At 34.5% G+C, this 21452-nt stretch overlaps 3 protein-coding genes across 4 annotated transcripts; 2 read left to right on the forward strand and 1 right to left on the reverse strand.

Moving 5' to 3' along the window:
• Positions 1–2896: 2896 nt before the first annotated feature.
• LOC126671307 (phytochrome A) lies at positions 2897–8699 on the forward strand. Of its 2 annotated transcripts, none has more exons than XM_050365070.2 (6): positions 2897–3608; positions 3709–3939; positions 4571–6634; positions 6929–7745; positions 7896–8186; positions 8286–8699. In XM_050365070.2, the coding sequence occupies exons 3-6, from the start codon at positions 4582–4584 to the stop codon at positions 8494–8496; spliced, it is 3372 nt and encodes a 1123-aa protein (XP_050221027.1). In that variant the 5' UTR covers positions 2897–3608; positions 3709–3939; positions 4571–4581; the 3' UTR covers positions 8497–8699. The 2 variants fall into 2 exon arrangements, with proteins under 2 accessions (XP_050221027.1, XP_050221028.1); XM_050365071.2 differs by having other exon boundaries at positions 3718–3939.
• A 2577-nt stretch (positions 8700–11276) lies between these two features.
• LOC126671909 (glutamate--tRNA ligase, cytoplasmic) lies at positions 11277–15114 on the forward strand. The gene is made up of 6 exons (XM_050365735.2): positions 11277–11604; positions 11682–11769; positions 11857–12010; positions 12436–13532; positions 13793–14266; positions 14660–15114. The coding sequence occupies exons 1-6, from the start codon at positions 11459–11461 to the stop codon at positions 14870–14872; spliced, it is 2172 nt and encodes a 723-aa protein (XP_050221692.1). The 5' UTR covers positions 11277–11458; the 3' UTR covers positions 14873–15114.
• A 3047-nt stretch (positions 15115–18161) lies between these two features.
• On the reverse strand, positions 18162–19220 carry LOC126671910 (germin-like protein subfamily 2 member 1). Its single transcript, XM_050365736.2, has 2 exons — positions 18927–19220; positions 18162–18802 (listed from the first exon to the last, which is right to left on the reverse strand). The coding sequence occupies exons 1-2, from the start codon at positions 19036–19038 to the stop codon at positions 18255–18257; spliced, it is 660 nt and encodes a 219-aa protein (XP_050221693.1). The 5' UTR covers positions 19039–19220; the 3' UTR covers positions 18162–18254.
• Positions 19221–21452: the final 2232 nt, after the last annotated feature.

Genomic DNA, 21452 nt, shown 5'->3' on the forward strand with positions numbered 1-21452 from the left:
GTTTCTTAAGGTTACATAACTTACATTGAGGTTAATTGTGGAGGTTTCGTTCTTGTCTGATTGTCTATTCTATTGCTTATTTGATGGAGAAATGGAAGCAATGTTCAGATAAACACGCATTATACTAATTATCTTTGAGAAGTTTCATGTTGGTTCCTTAAAGGATTAAATTTGGCTTTTGTTAGGCATTCTCAGTTGTTGTATGGATGAGCATGTAAGTTCCAAACATATTAGGTCACATTGAGGTTAACTTTTGAACAATTGTGGAGGTCACATTCTTGTCTGATTGTTGATTCTATTGCTTATTTGATGGGGAAATGGAAGCAAGGTTTCAACATACACACATTATACTATTTATCTTTGAGTCGTTTTATGTTGGCTCCTTAAAGGATTCGATTAGGCTTTTGTTAGACATACACATTCAATTGTTATGTATGAGCATTTGAGTTACACACTTATTAGGATTAGAGACACTTGGAAGGATAGATGTATTGAGCAAAGATATTGGAGTACTATGTTCTACTGAAATTGAGGAAGAATTGGCGATATCCTCTGAATTCTTTGAATTGTTTATGATTTTCTTATGATCAATGAATTTATCTTTCCTTTTTGTAAGTTACTGTCTTTGTTGCTGGTTGTATCACTCAAATGGTATTGCCTTAGAATGCAACTTATATGCCCTTATCATCTATTCTAGCTACTTGCTCTGCTCTTTCATATGAAGTTTTATGTTCGTTTTTATTAGAATTAAATGGTACTTACCGCAAATGCAATACTTTCTTCTTTTCTGCTTTTAGTATTATGAATTTCTGATGAAGGTTGCACACTTGTGCTGTGATGCTTAAAAGATTTATATGATTAATGAGTTATCCATTTTTGATCATTGATGTTCACCTATGTTTGAAGGAGTTTTCCGTAATTTATTGTTGATGATGTGCTTGGTTTGTCAGCCGATGCTTACGAATTTTGGGTTCTTGCAGCAGAGATAATAACCCTGATTTGATGAGTTTATCCGATGGTTTTCATAGGGCTTAACTAGTTTTCATGTAGCTTTCTTGCAGTAGGAATTTGCTGCTATCCTTTACTTGTACTTTTAATTTGTCCAAGGATGTCTAGACCATTAACGCCAGAATTTCCCGGTCATCATAATAGTCAATCTACGTTGCAAGGAAACTTGTTCAGTTCCACGCTTCGGCGTTTCGTTTTCATTCCCGAATTCACTTTTGAAACTACAGAACTTTATTTTATAACATATTCTTGTACAACAGGTTGTTTCGCCATTTTCCATTTAAGAGTTTCGTTTCCGTTTTCATGCCGCATAGTAATAGCATGCTTAATATGACCATTGATTGTTGTTGGAATTCCTGGGGAGTTGTATGGAGCTCGAAAGTAATGTTACAATGCATCTCTTGAAGTTTTGCATTAGCACCATCAGAGTTTTTACTGCTGATGATGATAATTAAGTGAAAGCCTTGCATAATGGTTTTCTTCTATTATACCCTTTTATTTGTTTCTCCTAAATGATAGGGTTATTTAATGAATTTATTACATAATTTTCGCTATGCAAGTGTGGCGGTGACTGGTTTGGGCACCTGTTCATTGAAAATGAAACTTTCTTCCTTTCTTTCACAGTCACACATTTTTGCAATTGCACACCACAAAATGTTACTAGTCCTGCAGTTTTTATCACCGATTTCCTTTCTTAAAGGAAAGTTTCCGTGTAAAATTTGACACCTAATCGGCTGTGCTCGATTCGTTGTTTTCTTGACGAAATTTCAATAATTTCAGTCTCCTATTGAATAATTTATTATTTGATCGGGTTAGCAACTTGTATTACGCAATGAATAAGTCCGAGTGCTTGAGCTTAAACCCTATCATGTAATGTGTAGCATGAAAGCTTCAACCTTTTAAATTTCTTATATGTTTTTTCCGAACTTTCTAAATTACCAGTTTTAACTGTAAATGACTTGGCTTTTCAATGTAAACTGATAAAACTTTGATGCATCGTACCATTGATGCCTACAATTCATGCATTTTCCTATGGAATGATGACCGAAGCTAAACTACAAGTTCTATAAATGGCAAGTTCTAGAAATCAACAAAAGCATATGGATGGGCGACGTAGCATAGGATCCCCTTCACTATGATGGTGCCAAATGGTGCCCATTGCAACTTGTTGGGTCTTGAACTAAACTAGAGAGTACACCCATGTGCCCTAAAACTTTGTTATCAATCATTTCAAAGATGTAAGGGACACAAATCCAAGATTGAAACAAAAGAGAAGAGAGTAGGCCAATTGATAAGGAACTTGTCCTAATTACTACTCTTCCATTCATTCCCATCATCTAATATGTCTAGGAGAAAACAACTCCTAACGTAAATATCGACATGGGCGGATCGGGGAGGGTGTCGGGATCGGCGGCCGCTCCCCTCCACCGGCCAGAGACCTCTTAAAGCGTAGTTCAATTGTCTGGATCGTTTCATTTTATCATATTAATAATGCCGTTTCGCTAAAAAGGTAAAAAGAGTTTGTCTTTTCCGAGTAAAAATCCCGACTCCGCCACCGAATATGGGCTCAAGCTAATCTGATTGGAGCAGATGTACACGTGATGACCATCACGCATTATGATCATCCACTTTGTATGAATAAAAATTCTCCTAGGTATGGTCTTGCTGAGTTGGTGTAGTGTGGATAATGTCATAATAATGTGGGAAATATGGGCAATTTCTGCTCTTTTGCTAGTTCATATTCCAGTTCCATGACCCATAACCTTAACCATATTGTTCAAAATCAAAAGGGTACAAATAGATACACAAATTTGTGCATCAATCTCATAAAGAAAATAAGCAAAACCCACCACTCAAAAAACTATTCCTTTCTTATCCTTTATAATTTGTTTATCTGTTTCTTGTCGGCTCATGATACATAAAGATCCCACTTGCCATCACTTGGACTTGTCTCTATTTTTTTACTGATTTATTTACACCTAAATTCTAATTATAGAAACTAATCCAACGACAATACCGTTACAAGTTGCTTATTGGAGATATCAAATGCTACTTAAGTCCTAAACACTATATTTAGTATTTAATACTCCAAGAAACCATATACCAAGATTGTAATAAACCAAACTTAAGACTAACTAACTAAATCCTAGGTAGCACCGATACATACATGCACCGGGACACTTGGATCTAGATATAGATACGAAAACAGTATTATTTTAAGGTTTTTTTATGTTAAAATTGAAGATCTGTCAGAAATGCCAAATGTCCGACACATTTTCGAAACGGGAAGGGTTCGAAACCACTAAAGTTTAAATCTTTTGTTGAAAGAAACCACTTTGGTAAGCTGAAATGTTTGACAAGAGTCAAATTGTTCCAACTTTATGGTCTGTGTATGACAGCAATTCGAATAGGGTTTGGTTTTGTAATGAGCTAAAATTAGAAAGTTATGATCTTTTCGAAGTTGGGTTCGAAGAAAACGATAAATGGTTCACTTAACCGACACATGAAGACAGTAACTTCAGTCATGGAGGGTGATGCAAGAGTTAGATGGGGAAAAGGAAACCTACCCACAAAAGAAAGCTGTGGAATTTTTAATGGGGGTAAGATTTTTCAATTTGTTTATATTATCATCACACTGCATATTATAATGATTATATGATTATAATATAATTATGGTGGTCCCTGATTTCGCTGTGCTAGGATTGGCAGGTGTTGGAGGGGGTCACACACAGACATAAGAAGCGGTGATCGAGATTTTGCTTTGAACACTAAAAAATTTCTTTGATTTGTTTAATTGGTTGGTAAAAGATTGGTTGTACTTTCTTGGATTCTCATTTCAAAGTTTTCTTCTTCTTTCTTCTTCTTTAAGTAGTTACTTTTATATAGCCTTATCAGTTGGACTACTCTGGTTTAAAGATTGTGCTAAGTAAGGTTAGTGACTTCTTCTCTTCTTTTTTGCTTTTCATTGCTAGCTTTTGTTCTTTAAGTTATTGTGTGCACTACTGTTATGGAGATTTGTGTTTCTGTAATGATTCTACACTTGCTGAAGAACTTTAGCTCAGTTTAGTAGTTTATGAGCTTAGCTATGAATGTGTCGAAACGAAACTAGAAGTATGACTAGATAACTAATTCTTGAGATATTGAGATTGATGAGAGTATGTTTAAGAATGTGTTTTTCTTTGTTTTGCTACTGAATTACTGGTAGAATATATGAGCTTATGTTACTGAGTTTTCTTATCTCGTGTAACTCATGGATTTTATAGTAAACTCTTATATTTGAACATTAATGATGGATAATTGCTATGACATTTTCATTTTCAGTTTATGATGATGAGAGAAATAACAGTCATGCTATACAACTAGGATAGTATATAGATAAAACAAATGTCATGATATGAGAAGTACATGCTCTTATACTATAAAGTACGCTATACAGAGATGATAGGATTGGTTGTGATTATTTTGTATGTCCGAATCTAGAAATATGTTAATTGCTTCAACTAAATGTAGAAATGTTGCAAACGGTTTTTATTCATAGAGTTTAATCTGTATACCGATGCAGAGTGGGTGAAGATGTCTTCCTCAAGACCAGCTCAATCCTCATCTGGCAGTTCTGCGAGATCAAGACACAGTGCTAGGATTATTGCTCAGACGACAGTAGATGCAAAGCTTCATGCGGATTTTGAGGAGTCCGGTAGTTCGTTTGACTACTCAAACACAGTGCGTGTCACCAGTTCCATTAATGGTGATCAACCACCGAGGTCGGACAAAGTAACCACAGCTTATCTTCATCATATCCAGAAAGGGAAGCTGATCCAGCCTTTTGGTTGCTTGCTGGCCTTAGATGAGAAAACATTTAAGGTTATTGCATATAGTGAGAATGCCCCCGAAATGTTGACCATGGTTAGTCATGCAGTGCCGAGTGTCGGGGATCACCCAGTTCTTGGAATTGGAACTGACACAAGGACCATCTTTACAGCACCCAGCGCCTCTGCCTTGCAGAAAGCTCTGGGATTTGGTGATGTCTCTCTTTTGAATCCCATCTTAGTTCATTGCAAGACTTCTGGGAAGCCCTTTTATGCTATTGTCCATCGTGTAACTGGTAGTTTTATAGTTGATTTTGAGCCAGTAAAACCTTATGAGGTCCCCATGACTGCTGCTGGGGCCTTGCAGTCATATAAGCTGGCCGCTAAAGCAATTGCTAGGTTGCAGTCATTGCCTAGTGGGAGCCTGGAAAGGCTCTGCGATACCATGGTTCAGGAGGTCTTTGAGCTTACTGGTTATGACAGGGTGATGACTTATAAATTTCACGATGATGACCATGGAGAAGTTATATCTGAGGTTACAAAACCGGGTTTGGAGCCTTATCTGGGTCTGCATTATCCAGCCACTGATATCCCTCAGGCTGCGCGCTTTTTATTTATGAAAAATAAGGTTCGAATGATTGTTGACTGTCGTGCAAAACATGTCATGGTGATACAAGACGAGAAGCTTCAATTTGAACTTACCCTGTGTGGATCAACCTTAAGGGCCCCACACAGCTGCCATTTACAATATATGGAGAATATGGACTCCATTGCTTCTCTAGTTATGGCAGTTATAGTCAATGAAGGGGCTGAAGATGATGATGCTCTTGTGCAACCACAGAAAAGAAAGAGACTTTGGGGTTTAGTAGTATGCCATAATACTACTCCGAGGTTTGTTCCATTCCCTTTAAGGTATGCTTGTGAGTTTCTAGCTCAAGTTTTTGCTATTCATGTGAACAAAGAATTGGAATTAGAAAATCAGATTGTTGAAAAAAACATCCTGCGGACGCAGACACTCTTATGCGATATGTTGATGCGGGATGCGCCTTTGGGAATTGTGACACAAAGTCCAAACATAATGGATCTTGTAAAGTGTGATGGGGCTGCATTGCTGTACAAGAACAAGATATGGAAGTTGGGAGCGACTCCAAGTGATCTCCAAATTCAAAATTTAGCCATGTGGCTTGCTGAATACCATATGGATTCCACAGGTTTGAGTACAGATAGCTTGTATGATGCAGGGTACCCAGGAGCTCTATCTCATGGGGATGTAGTTTGTGGAATGGCGGCTGTGAGAATAACTTCCAAGGACATGCTCTTCTGGTTTCGGTCTCAAACTGCTGCAGAAATCCGATGGGGTGGAGCCAAACATGAACCTGGCGAGAAAGATGACGGTAGGAAGATGCATCCAAGATCTTCCTTCAAGGCCTTTCTTGACGTTGTCAAGACAAGGAGTTTGCCTTGGAAGGACTACGAAATGGACGCAATCCATTCTCTTCAGCTTATACTGCGGAATGCTTTTAAAGACTCTGAAAGTATGGATATGGATGCCAAAGCAATTCACTCGAGGCTCAGCGACCTTAAAATTGAAGGGATGCAAGAACTGGAAGCAGTGACTAGCGAGATGGTCAGATTAATTGAAACAGCCAGGGTGCCGATTTTGGCAGTTGATGTTGATGGGCTCGTGAATGGGTGGAACACAAAAATTTCTGAGTTGACAGGTCTTCCTGTTGACAAGGCAATTGGAAAGCATCTGCTGACGCTTGTGGAAGATACCTCAATTGATACAGTCAAAAACATGTTGTTTTCTGCATTGCAAGGTATGTGTTAATATAAGTTTTTCATTGTTTTTTAGTTCTTAGGGAAAATGCAAATCCTATATGTTGACACCACAATACAAACTGAGCACTTGGGGAAAAAAAGGTCATGCTTCTAGGGGGACTAAGGATGATTTTGTGAGGATTTGAATTAATCAGTGATGCTATCTATATTCATAACTTATGAACATGCTTAAAGCAAATGACATGATCATTTTTGTATGTTTATTATCCCTTGTTCTATTTTCTCTTTAAGTTGTATAACTTTTTTAGAGCTCCTATTTTTACCTTTCATAGGCAAAGAGGAGCAGAACATCCAATTTGAGATCAAAACTCATGGAACCAAGGTGGAAGCTGGGCCTATCACTTTAATTGTAAATGCTTGCGCAAGCAGGGACATTAATGAAAATGTTGTTGGTGTGTGCTTTGTGGCTCAAGATATCACGGGCCAGAAGACAGTTATGGATAAATTCACCCGAATTGAAGGTGACTACAAAGCAATAGCACAGAACCCAAACCCATTGATCCCTCCTATATTTGGAACAGATGAATTCGGCTGGTGTTCAGAGTGGAATCCGGCAATGACAAAATTGACTGGTTGGAAGCGAGAAGAAGTGATGGACAAAATGCTTTTGGGGGAAGTTTTTGGAATCAACATGGCTTGTTGTCGTCTCAAAAACCGAGAAGCCTTTGTAAATCTCGGTGTTTTACTTAATAATGCCATGACTAGCCAGGAACCTGAAAAGGTTCCTTTCTGCTTCTTTGCTCGGGATGGAAAGTATGTGGAGTGCTTGTTGTGTGTGAGTAAGAAATTGGATAGAGAGGGTTCTATTACTGGAGTCTTCTGCTTCCTGCAACTTGCAAGTCAAGAGCTGCAGCAAGCACTTCATATCCAGCGATTATCCGAGCAAACTGCTTTGAAAAGATTGAAAACATTAGCTTACATAAAAAGGCAGATAAGGAATCCTCTCTCCGGGATTACCTTTTCTCGCAAAATGTTGGAGGGTACTGAGTTGGATGCCGAACAAAAGCAGCTTCTGCATACTAGTGCACAGTGTCAACGCCAACTCAGCAAAATTCTTGATGACTCGGATCTTGATAGCATCATTGAGGGGTATGATTGTTTTTTTTAATTGTTTTTTGCACTTATTGTGTTATTCTGTTGCAGTCCAAAGTTACTATGTTTAGTGATAATGTGATGCCAGAGAACCGTACCTTTTTTCAATTAATTCTGTTTTATTTATTGTCTTTGGAATCATCGCAGGTACTTGGATTTGGAAATGATCGAGTTCACTCTGTATGAGGTACTAGTTGCAGCCATCAGTCAAGTCACAATGAAGAGCAAAGCAAAAGGAATACGAATAATCCATGATGGTGCTGACGAGCTCATGAACGAGACATTATATGGTGATAGCATTAGGCTTCAACAGGTGTTGGCTGACTTCTTATTGGCTTCAATAAACTTCACTCCAAACGGATGCCAGCTTACTGTTGCAGCTAAGTTTACAAAAGATCAGTTAGGACAGTCTGTACATCTCGTGCATCTTGAACTCAGGTACTACTTCAGGCACATAATGTGTCAATTTTACATGTTTGCTTATATTTCTAGCACGATGACAAATATCATTTATTAATCTGTTTGAATGTCGTTTAGGATAACACACGCTGGTGGTGGGATACCAGAATCATTACTGAACCAAATGTTCAGTAGTGAAGGTGTTGTTTCTGATGAGGGCATCAGTCTGTTTGTGAGTCGAAAGCTGACGAAGCTTATGAACGGGGATGTACAATACTTAAGGGAAGCCGGGAGGTCGAGTTTTATCATATCAGTTGAACTTGCAGCCAGCCAAAAAGCTCGAGCCTAACCGACTTGAAAGGATGTAAGATATGACCATCTGTTAGTGCAGGGAGAAATTTGCAGAAATGCAACTGTCCTCTTTGTTATAATTTGTGTTTTTTCTCAAGTTTGTAGAAAATGTGCGAGTTAACAAACTCTTACATCCTTTTGTTCAACAAAGTTTGCATCTTTTATGAATAAGGCATAAAATAGTTGCTTGTTCATTCTTCATTCTTCTATCTGTATTAAGTTTATTTTGCTTTATTTAATTAGGATTATTTACTGGGAACTGTTTCAAAGTAAATTATAGGCATAACGCAGCTCCGGTACCAGTACTATCACACTTGTAACGATCAAGTCCTTATACTTAAAAACATCCACATTGGTCCCTACACTATCAATTATAAACACATTGAGTCCTTCCATTTCCGTTAGAGATGAACTTAATGTGCTTGCATGGATGGAAAAATGTATGGAAGGACTTAATTTGAATGAAATTGATAGGGTAGAAATCCAGTGCGGATGTTTTTTAGTATAGGTACTCGATTGTTAAAAATGTGATAGTGTGAGGACCTCAATATGCGTTAAGTCTAAATTATAATGAATGTAATTATGGTTTAAGCTGGTTGATTTATCAATTTAATGGTATTCGTAATCAGCAATATTTTGACTCTCCAAAACCATGAATGAGTTAATGGTTTCTATTCTAATAATATACAACATCCTTTCTTTTTATTTTTAACCCAAATTACTCATTATCTTAAAATATACATAAAAAAGTAAAGGAGAGGCCTCTCTCAACTTTCGTCTCTCTTCTGTTGACCCTAAATTTTAATTTGTAACTATATTCTCATTCGTCTTTTATTTTACATTTCATGATGTGACATCATTTCATCTTTTTTTCGTCAAAATTTAATGATGTGGTGGTTATCTGGAGTCCTATTTGAACCAAAAATAGACCACATAGAAACAAAAAAATTATTTAAATAAGACCGTAACTAGCCACCGTGTTGTTAAATTTTGATAGAAACAGAGTTGTACTAATGTTAGGAATAATATAGATATAAAATAAAAGTTGAACGAGAATACAATTATGAATTAAAGTTTAGATTGGCGAGAGATAGATAAAATTATCCAATTGAGGTTGTAAACAAGCCGAGTTCGAGTAATTCCGAATTCGTGTTATAATATAAGCTGGAGTTTGAGCTCGAGTGAGCTTATAATGTCAAGTTTGAACTCGAATGCGGATTAAATTCGAGCTACTCGAGTTCGAGATGTATTGGGATTGAATAAAATAAATTATTGAACAATCATCATATTTGATATATTTACAAGTAAGACAATTTGTTTACGAGTAAAGGATCAGAAACCCCCCTGAACTTGGCACGAAATATCAAATAAACCCAACCTCATAAAAGTGGATCAGATCACCCCAGAACTATGCAAAAACGAATCAAATACCCCCTTCCCCACTCTCAACTTAGAAAGTGAACACACTCTCCAGTTTTAGATGGTTTTAAGTGGTTTTAAATGGTTAAAAGTTTAAAATAATCCTTAATATTTATTTTATTCACAAAATTGACATTTAATTATAATTAAAAATGTATTATCTTTCTATAATTTTAAAAATTTAAAAACCATAATAATTGTTAATTAAAAAAACAAGAGCCATTTTTAACTTTAACCACTATATGTAATTTAAACTATAAACCCATTGATTTACTGAAAACCCATAAACAACCAGGAAAAAAATATTCTGGCAGCCCCATTGCCGGAATTTGAAGAAGAGACCCAGTTCTTCATCTGGGTTTGTTCTTCAAGGATCTTTTTATGCCTTTTCCCCCTAATTCTATGATTTCTATCTAGCTAACCCAATAACAGCAACCATAGGCAACCTGCAATCTCTAATAAGCCCATGTCCAGCAACCTTCAACCTGTTAATCCAAATTCATATGCATAAAACACCATTGAATGAACATCATATGCATAAACACGTGCAATTTGCAACGTTCCAGTGGACACCATAGAAATCCCTTATCAAATCCAAATTCATATGCATAACACAAAATAATCTAACAAAAAGAAAAATCATGGCGTAGAAGAGCCGCACAGGCGAGTTGCCGAGGAAGAAGAAACGAGCAGCAGATCTATCGATTCTTCAATTCACTGGAAATGAACGGCAAAAGATCCATCGAATTCATTGTAACAGCTTAGACGAACTCAGCTGGATTCGTCTGCTATTTAAAGTAGACGACCCCAGCTGGGATTGTTAGATCTGCTGCGACATGAACGATTCCGGCGAAGAAACCATGAACGCCGATGAGAAAAAGAAAAGATGAATGAAACAGAGAAGAAGTAAAGTTTGAGGGATGAGTGGCGGCAATGAAGAGATGAAACAAAGAAGAAGATTAGGGTTTGATTTGGTATTTTAAATTAGGTTTTGCTGTTAATTAGGAAAATAAGTTAATTATAAGAGTAATTAAATTTAATTAGAAAAAAGATAGAAAAAGCCCTCAAAATTTGTGTTAATTAGATTTCAAATTAAAAAGGATTAATTAATATTTTAATTAAGATTAATTAGAGTTAATTAGAATTAATTTTTAAAATTAGGCTATTCCACTCTCTCTTTTGGTCAAAAGGGTGAAACCGATCCGGTTTGCATAGTTCTGGGGTGATTTGATCCGGTTTTACGAGGTTGGGCTTATTTGAAACTTCATACCAAGTTCAGGGGGTAAATTGATCCTTTACTCATTTATTTACACCCATGGACTTTATGTGCAAACGTAAGAGGTTTGAAACCAAAGCATGGGCTTGAACTTTGGAAAATTTCAAACCTAAATCCAAATTGAACACTCTTTCTCCTACCATTTCTTTTTCTTCAATAAGTAGCGTTAAACCCTTTCAAGAAACCATTTTACCAGTCCGCATTCTTCAATCCTATCGATCTGATTACAATTTATAGTTCTCTAAATTAGAAAGAGAACATCAAAATGGAGATAAAAGAGCTGTCTTTCACACCTGATAACCCGCCTCTCTCCGTCCTCTCCGCCGCCAAAGTCTCCGCCGTCAACCTCCCAACTCCCACTATTCTCACCCCTGACCCTTCTACCCCTCCCACTCTTCTCTTCTCCGATGGGTATATACTCATCCTATTTTTGTTGATATTGTCTAATAAAGTTCTGTTTTTTAATCGACATGTTTGTGTTATCACAGGACAATATTACGAGGTACATTAGTTCTTCTTCGATACATTGGTCGTGTTGCCAATCTCTACGGACAGGATGCTCTCCAATCTTCCCAGGTGATGAATTTTCTTGTCAAGCTCAACTTTTTTAGTTTAAATCAAAGTTAAATTTTGCTAATTTTGACTAGTTTTTAAAAATTATAGATTGATGAGTGGCTGGATTTTTCTAGTATTCTTTCATCAGGGTCTGAATTTCAGACAGCATGTACTTACATTGATGGTTTTTTGGAAACACGTACTTTTTTGGTTGGATATTCTTTGTCAATTGCAGATATGGCTGTTTGGGCTGGTCTAGCAGGTAATTTGCTTCTAACTGTTAACTGTAATTTATCTATTTTCGTCGGTCATTTGGTGTTCGTTGATATTTTTCGCCTTCCAGATATACATTTTGACTGATTCTGTATAACTGTGGTTGAACTTTTGCTTTGAATTGTTTGCTACAGATGCTATTAGAGTATGGGGGATATTTTGTATTGACCATGAGTGTTTTACTGAAATGCATTTTATACCTGGATTATTTTGAGATTAACACTTGCATAATTATGAGCTTTTTTGATTGTATTTCTTCAATCCCCACTACCGTTCCCTTCTTGTAGAGTCGCAGCAAATTGAGTTAAAGATTTATGTTTATTATGTTGAGTTACGATTGTGCTTTAGAATATAGGGGTTTTGGTTTGCTTAGTGGATGCTTTGCAGTGAAATATGACAGAGTGTTCTTTGTAGGTGCTGGGCAGAGATGGGAAAGTTTGAGGAAGTCAAAGAAATACCCCAATCTTGTACGTTGGTTCAACTCTATATCTATGGAGTATAATGATGCCTTGAATGAAGTCACATCAACATATGTTAGCAAAAAAGGTGGCGGAAAACCTGCAGCAGCTAAATCAAAAGAACAGGTTGTCAATGGGGATGTCACTGAAAAGGGAAAAGGAATAAGCAAAACAGCTGAAGTTGATCTTCCTGATGCGGAAATTGGGAAGGTCTGCCTGCGATTTGCTCCAGAGCCCAGCGGTTACCTTCACATCGGACATGCAAAGGCAGCATTATTGAACCAGTACTTTGCTGAGAGGTATCAAGGTGAGCTGATTCTTCGCTTTGATGATACAAATCCAGCAAAAGAAAGCAGCGAGTTTGTGGAGAACCTTTTGAAGGATGTTGAGACGTTGGGTGTTAAATACAAAAGAGTTACACATACGTCGGATTACTTTGATGAGTTGATGAACAAGGCTGAAGCATTGATCAAGGAGGGTAAAGCTTATGTTGATGACACTGTACGTGAGCAAATGCAGAAAGAAAGAATGGATGGCATTGAATCAAAATTTAGAAACAACACCGTGGAGGAGAACCTTAAGCTGTGGAGGGAAATGATTGAAGGATCGGAAAGGGGTAAACAGTGCTGTCTTCGTGGGAAGTTAGACATGCAGGATCCAAACAAATCTCTTCGGGATCCAGTCTATTATAGGTGTAATCCTGTTCCTCACCATAGAATTGGGTCCAAGTACAAGATATATCCTACATATGATTTTGCTTGTCCCTATGTTGATGCTTTAGAAGGTATAACGCATGCACTACGGTCAAGTGAGTACCATGACCGAAATGCTCAATATCACAGGATTCAAGAGGATTTGGGCATTAGAAAGGTTCACCTTTATGAATTTAGCCGGTTGAATATGGTATACACACTTCTCAGTAAGCGTAACCTTCGGTGGTTTGCTGAAAATGGAAAGGTTGATGGATGGGATGATCCTCGATTTCCAACTGTTCAAGGAATTGTACGCAGAGGTTTAAAAATTGACGCATTAGTACAATTTATTCTTGAACAGGTAAGATAACGTGGCCTTGAATTTAGACTCTCATTTTTGTTATACTTTATGTTTACTCCATCTGTGTATGTGTTTGCTGTTGCTATATCATACATTTGGATTGATGATAGATAGCTTCAAAAATGGCATTTTCAGATTCATCATTTTTATCTTTTACTTCATGCCATTGCAAGTATATGCTGTCGTATTTGTGCTAGCTTAATTTGTGTGATAGGCTTCTTTGTTCTTGAAGTTTAATTTCTGTGTCCACATTGTTTTAGGGGGCATCAAAAAACCTCAACCTGATGGAATGGGACAAACTGTGGACAATTAATAAGAAAATTATAGATCCTGTTTGCCCAAGACACACTGCTGTTATTGAAGAAAAACGTGTGCTCTTGACCTTGACTAATGGTCCTGAGAACCCTTTCGTTCGCGTCATACCAAGACATAAGAAATACGAGGGTGCTGGAGAGAAAGCTACAACCTTCACAAAGAGGGTATGGTTAGACTATGATGATGCAGTGAGCATTGAGAAGGAGGAAAATAAAGAAGTGACCTTAATGGATTGGGGGAATGCTATAGTGAAAGAAGTTGTGAAGGACGAGAGTGGACAAATTACGGAGCTGGTTGGGGTTTTGCATCTCGAAGGCTCTGTTAAGACAACAAAGTTAAAGCTCACCTGGTTACCAGAAACAAATGAATTAGTTAATATCACACTGATGGAGTTTGACTATCTAATATCAAAGAAAAAGGTAATTTCTTGCCTATTTCCGTCTACATCCTTGTACGAGTTTAATTGTCTGTTAAAGTGTTAATATTATTAGGCAAAATGTATTTATTTACCAACAACTATAGCTCGATATACCATGACTTTGAAATTTTGCCAGTTTGGTCCATATCTTTTGAGTGTAACCAAATATATCCATGCTTAGTTTATATGCCAATCAGGATAAATTTTGTACAATATTCAATTGTGGGTATATTTGGCAAAGGTAAAAAAAAGATGGACCAAACTAGCAAATTTTTAAAATCATGGTATATTTATAGTACTTGTTAGATGAATAATATACTTTGCCATATTAAAATTAATTATCTGTTGATCAAACTAAATTGTTGGTTGTTGCTTGCAACTGTTGTGAACACAGCTGGAAGAAGGTGAGAATTTCATGGATGTGCTTAACCCATGTACGAAGAAGGAGATTCCAGCAATAGGGGATTCAAACATGCGAAATTTGAAGCGAGGAGAGGTACTACAACTGGAGAGGAAAGGCTACTACAGATGCGATGTTCCTTTTGTCAGACCGTCAAAGCCTATAGTTTTATTCGCGATTCCTGATGGCAGGCAAGCCGGCAAGTAGAACTACAGACATAGGCTGAACCAGGATACGCAGAATGACATGTCGGGAATTAGATATTGCTATTGAATCTTGGATCAAGGATCTCGTTGGATGTATTATTTTCTGATTTTCGTATGTTTTTAATTGATAATATAAGGGTTGGCTGTTGCCAAACTTTAAATGTCGGCTTGTTATGGACTCTGAAAAACTCATGAACCGAGAGTATAGAGATTCTCATTATCAGATTTGCCATTGTTGCTGTACTGCTTCCTCAACTGGCCATTGGATTTAAATAGAATTTGAATACCTAATCGCTAAAAATATTAATTTTGTTTAGCTCAACTTTTTAAAAAGTTAATTTTGATGTTTAATTGTAGTTAATTATTTTTATTTTTTTAAAAATGTCAATTTTGTTTAATTTATGATCTAGCCTTTTGATTTTACGGCCTAATTACTTAAAAATCTCCAATCTTGTAATATTTTTTTGTTTATATCCTCATGTAGGAAAAAGTTCATTTGTACCCTTTTTTTTGATTTTTCGTTTTCATCTCTACCCTAAAGTTTAAATATTTAACAATTAAATTAATTAAAGGATGAAAACATTATAAAAGATTAATAATATTAATGTTTAATTAGAATATAAGCTAAATATAAAGGATCATTTTGAATATTTTTTCAAATAAAAAGAGGTCAAAGTAGCTCTTTAGGGTAGTGATGAAAATAAAAAATCAAAAAAAGGGTACAAATGAACTTTTTCCTAAATTAGGGTATAAACGAATAAATAGTACAAGATGGGGATTTTTAAGTAATTAGGTCTTGATTTTACCCATTGTAGCTTATTTTTTTTATAAATATCTGGCTTAATTGAAAGCAGTGAATAGGTGCTAAATTTTATTGGTCGGATGTGTCAATTATGGTACGAATGGTACTTGTAAATTTGGTGTAGGCGGTGATGGCTGGGTGTAAAGTAAAGCAATTATTGGATAATAATGAGGTAATTATATTCCTACGAGAAACCTAATCACTCTCTTTAATTTAGGGGTTTACTATTCGCCGCTCCAAATTACTGCCCGCCGCCCAAATTTTGACTGAAATGCCCTTAACATAATTTCAATTCAAAAACAAAAAACAAAAATCCTCTCAACTCAAAAATCTCTCAAACTCAACCTAAAATCCTGACGATAACTGGAGCCGATTTATGTCGCAATCGACGGGAAATAAAAGACGGGAACCTCCAGTAATTAATGTTTTTTATTTTTAACTGTTTTAATAAAAAATAATTTTTTTTTATTTTTTTTAAGGGCCATCGCCCGGCGATGGCGATGGCCCTGTGCACCATCGCCTGGTTATCGTCGTGATTTTAGGTTGGGTTTGAGAGATTTTTGAGTTGAGAGAATTTTTGTTTTTTTGTTTTTAAATTGAAAATATGATAGGGGCATTTCAGTCAAAACTTGGGGTGGTAATTTGGGGCGGTAAATAGTAGTCCACTTAATTTATCTTAAAATATAACTAAAACATCTCACCTCAATCTTTTTTGGTTTAAATTTCAGTGTTTTAATAATTGAACCGGACCGGCTGGTTTAATTGATTTTGAATCCGAGGCCAATCTGGCTTAGTCTTCTGATAAAAGATAGTATAAAAATGAGTCAACATCTTTCAATCTAAAAAAATCATAAAAATTCAGAAATTTTGAATCGGTTGAATTATTTGATTCTTATTTACTGTTAAAGTGTAATGATTAATTTATTACCTTTATAAATGTATTTACTATTGAAAATTTTATATGTATTAAAATTTTAAATTTATAGACTCAAACTAGAATATACTATATTAACATTTAATAAGTTGAACTAGAGTATGAACCTGTTAAATCATATTAATTCAATTTTTAAAACACTAGATTGTATCAATTATATGTAGTCGGGGGCGGAATTAGAATTAGAATTAAGAAGGGATATATAAAAAATAAAATTTATTAATTATACTAAAATAAAATTAAGGAGTTATCTCCTTTTCTTTAAAAGGGCTGGTTCCGTCCTGTGTGTAGACACTACAACTAGTCACTTTCACCATGGAAACAAAAGAATTATGCCCTAAGACAAATATTGAGGTTGATTAAATTCAACTGGATTATAATCCAAGCTATTGTTTGATAAGGAAAGGCAGACCATAACATCCTTCAATTAACTAATAATCAATTAATGGAAAAAAGGCACGTATGGTCCTGTTTTTGCTGGCTTTAGGGAGTATTTATTTATTTGGCCAAAATAAAAAACTGCAAATTAAGGGTAAAGAATCAAATTCTTATCTTGAAACATTGTATTATTAATCATGTATAGGGTGATTAAGAAATCAATTAAGCCATCCATCCAGTCTATCAGTACTCTTGACTTTTCTTGGGCAGAGGGGTTAATTTCATTTTCTTTTATTTCTCCCATAAGAGTGAAGTATGGGTTAAGTATTTAGAATAAAATGTAACCACAAGAAATTAATCTTCAACCTACATTACAATTTAGCTCCAATCTCTCAAGATTATCCAACTTTTTTTATTATCCGATTTTTAAAAATGCTAATTTTGATCTAATTTCGATAAATAAATTTAAATTGTGGCTAATTATTTACTATTTTTTAATAACCAGTTTTTTTATTTACTATCATTTTCTTAAATTTCGTCAATTATATTTTATAATATATTCTGTCGATATCTTTTGATTTTAAAAGGTTAGATATGCTCATGTTTTTAAAAGTTAGACTATAAATAAATAAATGAAGAGTTCTTTTAGAGACTACAATTTATACGGGTCCCTTCTCTTTTGCATACTTCTAAAATATTTTATCAAGTTAAAATTCTTAATTTGGAGGGTGAATCAAATGATGGAGTTATGAACTTATGATGCTCAATTTTTGGATTTATTAGACACTGAAACTTCAAACTATACATTATGTGGAAAAGAAAAAATGTCTTCCCATATAGTAGACTAATCAATGTAGGCTAGCCACCCCAATATAAAATATAAATATTCTAGAAAGGAGTTTAGAACTTTAAAAATGAATAAATTATTCGTTATTATGTAGTTTACATTTGCTTTATAAATTTATTAAATTTATATCCAATTAAATTTATAAAATCTTTAAATTTATAATTTTTTTATTTTATTGATTTAAAATCTTTAGATTTCACTTAAATCTACGGGTATTAAATATTTACAATAAAAAGAAAAATCAAACATGTGGGACTTTTTCTTATTTTGGTCACCTAAAAGGAAATTTATTTTGATGCATTCACCAACGAAACAAATAGAACATAAGGTGACGGAAATGAAAAATTACACATTCAAATTCAAATAATCAAGAACCACAAACAAATCCCAAAACTTAAACACAAATTATTTCAATTTAAATTTTAGTTTTTCTTCTTCTTGGGAGCCAATTTAGCCTTCACGTATTCAATATCTTTATTAGTCACCTGAAAAGCCTTAGCCAACACGCTATCGGGAACCGTCGGTGTGGAAGTAAACAACGCGGCGGCGATACCCTGAGTTCCGGCCAGCTGGCTGTTGAACGCTGCAACAACCGCCGCCGGATATTTCCCATTGTTCTGCTGGAAATGGACCAACGCTTTAGGAAAAACAAAGACTTCTCCCTTCTTGATCTTCTTTGATATCAACACATTGGCGGTGGTAATGAATCCGACGTCGAGTTCACCTTCGAGGACGTAGACAATCTCGGTGGCGCGTGGATGCGTGTGTGGAGGGTTGAGACCCCCGGGAGCGTAGTCAATGCGAGCCATGGAGACTCCTAAGGTGTTAAGGCCGGGGATTTGCATAACATTAGCGGCGGTTACGAGAGCGCCTAAGGTGTTGTTGGTCGCCCCTGGCTTTGAAATGGCAGCGGTGAAGAAATCTTCAGGTGTTGCCTTATCTTTGCAGACGAAACCATTAATCTTTGTTCCTGTTCGTCATTTATAATAAAATCAACGAATTAGCATATAATTATATCAAAATAGCATTCCGACAAATTTAACAAACTAATATATAATTATATTACAACAGCTCGAGAAATAAATTGTAATTACCAGAAGTAAGATCAGCGACGCAAACATCTTGAAGCGAGTCAGGATCAGCGACAACAGTGCTCAACAGAACACCGAACGTTAAAGCGAAAAAGGTAACCAAAGGCGTCGCCATAGATGCAGAGTTTTGTATTGGTTTCGTTTTGGTTTCAAGAAAATGAAAAAAAATTGAGAGCAAATGATTGGAAGTGAAGAGAAAAAAAAAGTGTAGTTTGTAATGAATGATTAGGAGAGAAAGTTGGGAAGTATTTATAAAGGTAAGAAAAAAGATTGTTTAGTTTAGTTTTGATGTTGTGAATGTTAAAGCACGAAACAAGCCTTATTACACCAAAAGCGAAGTCATGACTCATGAAATGTTCTGTTTCTGTTTAATTTAACTTCCATAGCGTTTACTTTGTTTTTTTTATTTTGTTTATTGTGCTTCCGACCGGGTCTAGATCTATCCACTAATGCTTAATATCCTTTCTTATAATTACTTAATTAGTTGGGAAATTGTACAAAATCAATATAAAATTTATTCCGATTCTCACTTAACGTCTGTTTGCTCAGCTGTTATTTGTAGCCGATAGACTTGGAACTGAGGAAAAATTAAAGTCAAATTAAATTTGCTAACGGAAACATTCAGTCTCGTTAACTGTTGTGTTTAAAATATTATATACTTTATTACCATTAAGGTTATAATAAAATTCAGAAAATATTAAATAGCTAAACAAAAATAAGAATAAACATTAGAGCCATTTTTATATGTTTTCCTAAAGTACTTTTGTAGGTTTGAGCGTTTGATGAGAATGCTCAGCATTTCCTAACAGGTATGAGAGTCTTAACAATGTCATCGCATTAATAGGGGAAATACATATTTGAACCTTATTTTTTTAAATAAGTTAAACCGTTTGTAAATAATTTTAGGACATATGAAATATAAATCATCACACTCGAACAAAACTCAAGCAAGAAAGCGGTTTTAAAATTATACAAATGTTATAAAATCGCAAATTCAGCATATTTTGCACTTGCAGCAGTTTGAGAGCAACTCAAAATGTTCGATATGAATTTTAGTCGATTTTTATATTTGCATTTCCCGTTAATTTTTTCATTCTCGTCACTTTATGCAATAAAGGTCTTTTAGTAATTTAATTGCTTGATAATTGCTTCACAAATAAGATAAATGGAAAATAATATTTGTATTAAAGATAAATAAAAAAATTAGGAATAATTTTAAATGTATAAAAATATGATATATTTATTTATCAGACAAAAATGTTTTATGTGTACATAATTTTTGGAAACTGACAAATATATTCTTAAAAATTGTGATAATTGGATTCATCAATTTTATAATTTGTGACAAATATACCCAATTCTTATTCTAAACTTATTTTTGAGATTTTTTTATAGTTAATAATTTAGTTTCAATTTCATGAATAATTATTTTATACAATTGATCTTTTATTTCAATTTAAAAAAAGTCACGTGGATTTAAAGCAAATGTTATGTGTCCGAAAATAGATTTTAATTGAGAATTTAGTATATTTATCGCAAATTATACATGAAGGATCAAATTTTCACAAATTAATATTTGTCATTTTTGTTAAAGAAAAGTGGGTATTTAAAATCATTTTGCTATAATACTAATATCATAAATTTTATTCTAGTTCTATTTTCAATTGTTGGTATAATTTATTCAAAGTACAAATATATAGAACTACTATTATCAATGATTAAATATAGCATCACTTATTTTTTATGTGAGTTGGTAAAACGTTCTTTTAATTTTAATGTAATTATAAATTTAAATCGTATTCATGCATGTAACCGTTTAAAACGTAAAATTTATATTAGTGTTCAAGAATGTACAGTATATACTTGGAATATGTAAAATATACCCCAGATAACATACCAGTATATGTATATAATATGTAGCTTTTATGTTTGTCTGCTGATGTATTAAACGTGGATGTAGATAACGTGGAAGCTGACTTTAGAAGGAACCACTAGGTGCATAAGACTTTTTTTTAGAGCAAAGAAAAATGAAATTAAAATAATTTAATTTGTGAAGCAAAACTGTTTGAAGACTTTTAACAAAGTAATCACATTACCAATAATATTTTCATACATCATTGAATATGTAAAGAAAAGGTATTAATTTAATTTAATTATTGATAATATTTATTGATATATGACTGATAATTATAATTGTCCCATAGTATGAGATCGAAGTTACTAGTTATCTTATAATTTTCAACAAAATTAATTAATTTTTATCGATCTATAATCGATATTCACTAATATCCCTTGTCACTTATGTAATCTCATTTAAAATTAGAAAAATAACTTACACTTACTAATATAATTTCTTTAAAACATTTTTTTAGAAAAATCAATTGAACATAATATATTTTTTAATTCAGTACTATTTTAGAAAGAACAATTCAATATTTTTTGGTATGATTTGATTTTGAATAAAAACTTAAATTTTTTAACTAAAAAAGAATATATATTGAATCGAACTTTAATATGAACCGAAATGTA

The sequence above is a fragment of the Mercurialis annua genome, linkage group LG3 (assembly GCF_937616625.2).
Source record: "Mercurialis annua linkage group LG3, ddMerAnnu1.2, whole genome shotgun sequence".
NCBI lineage: Eukaryota > Viridiplantae > Streptophyta > Magnoliopsida > Malpighiales > Euphorbiaceae > Mercurialis > Mercurialis annua.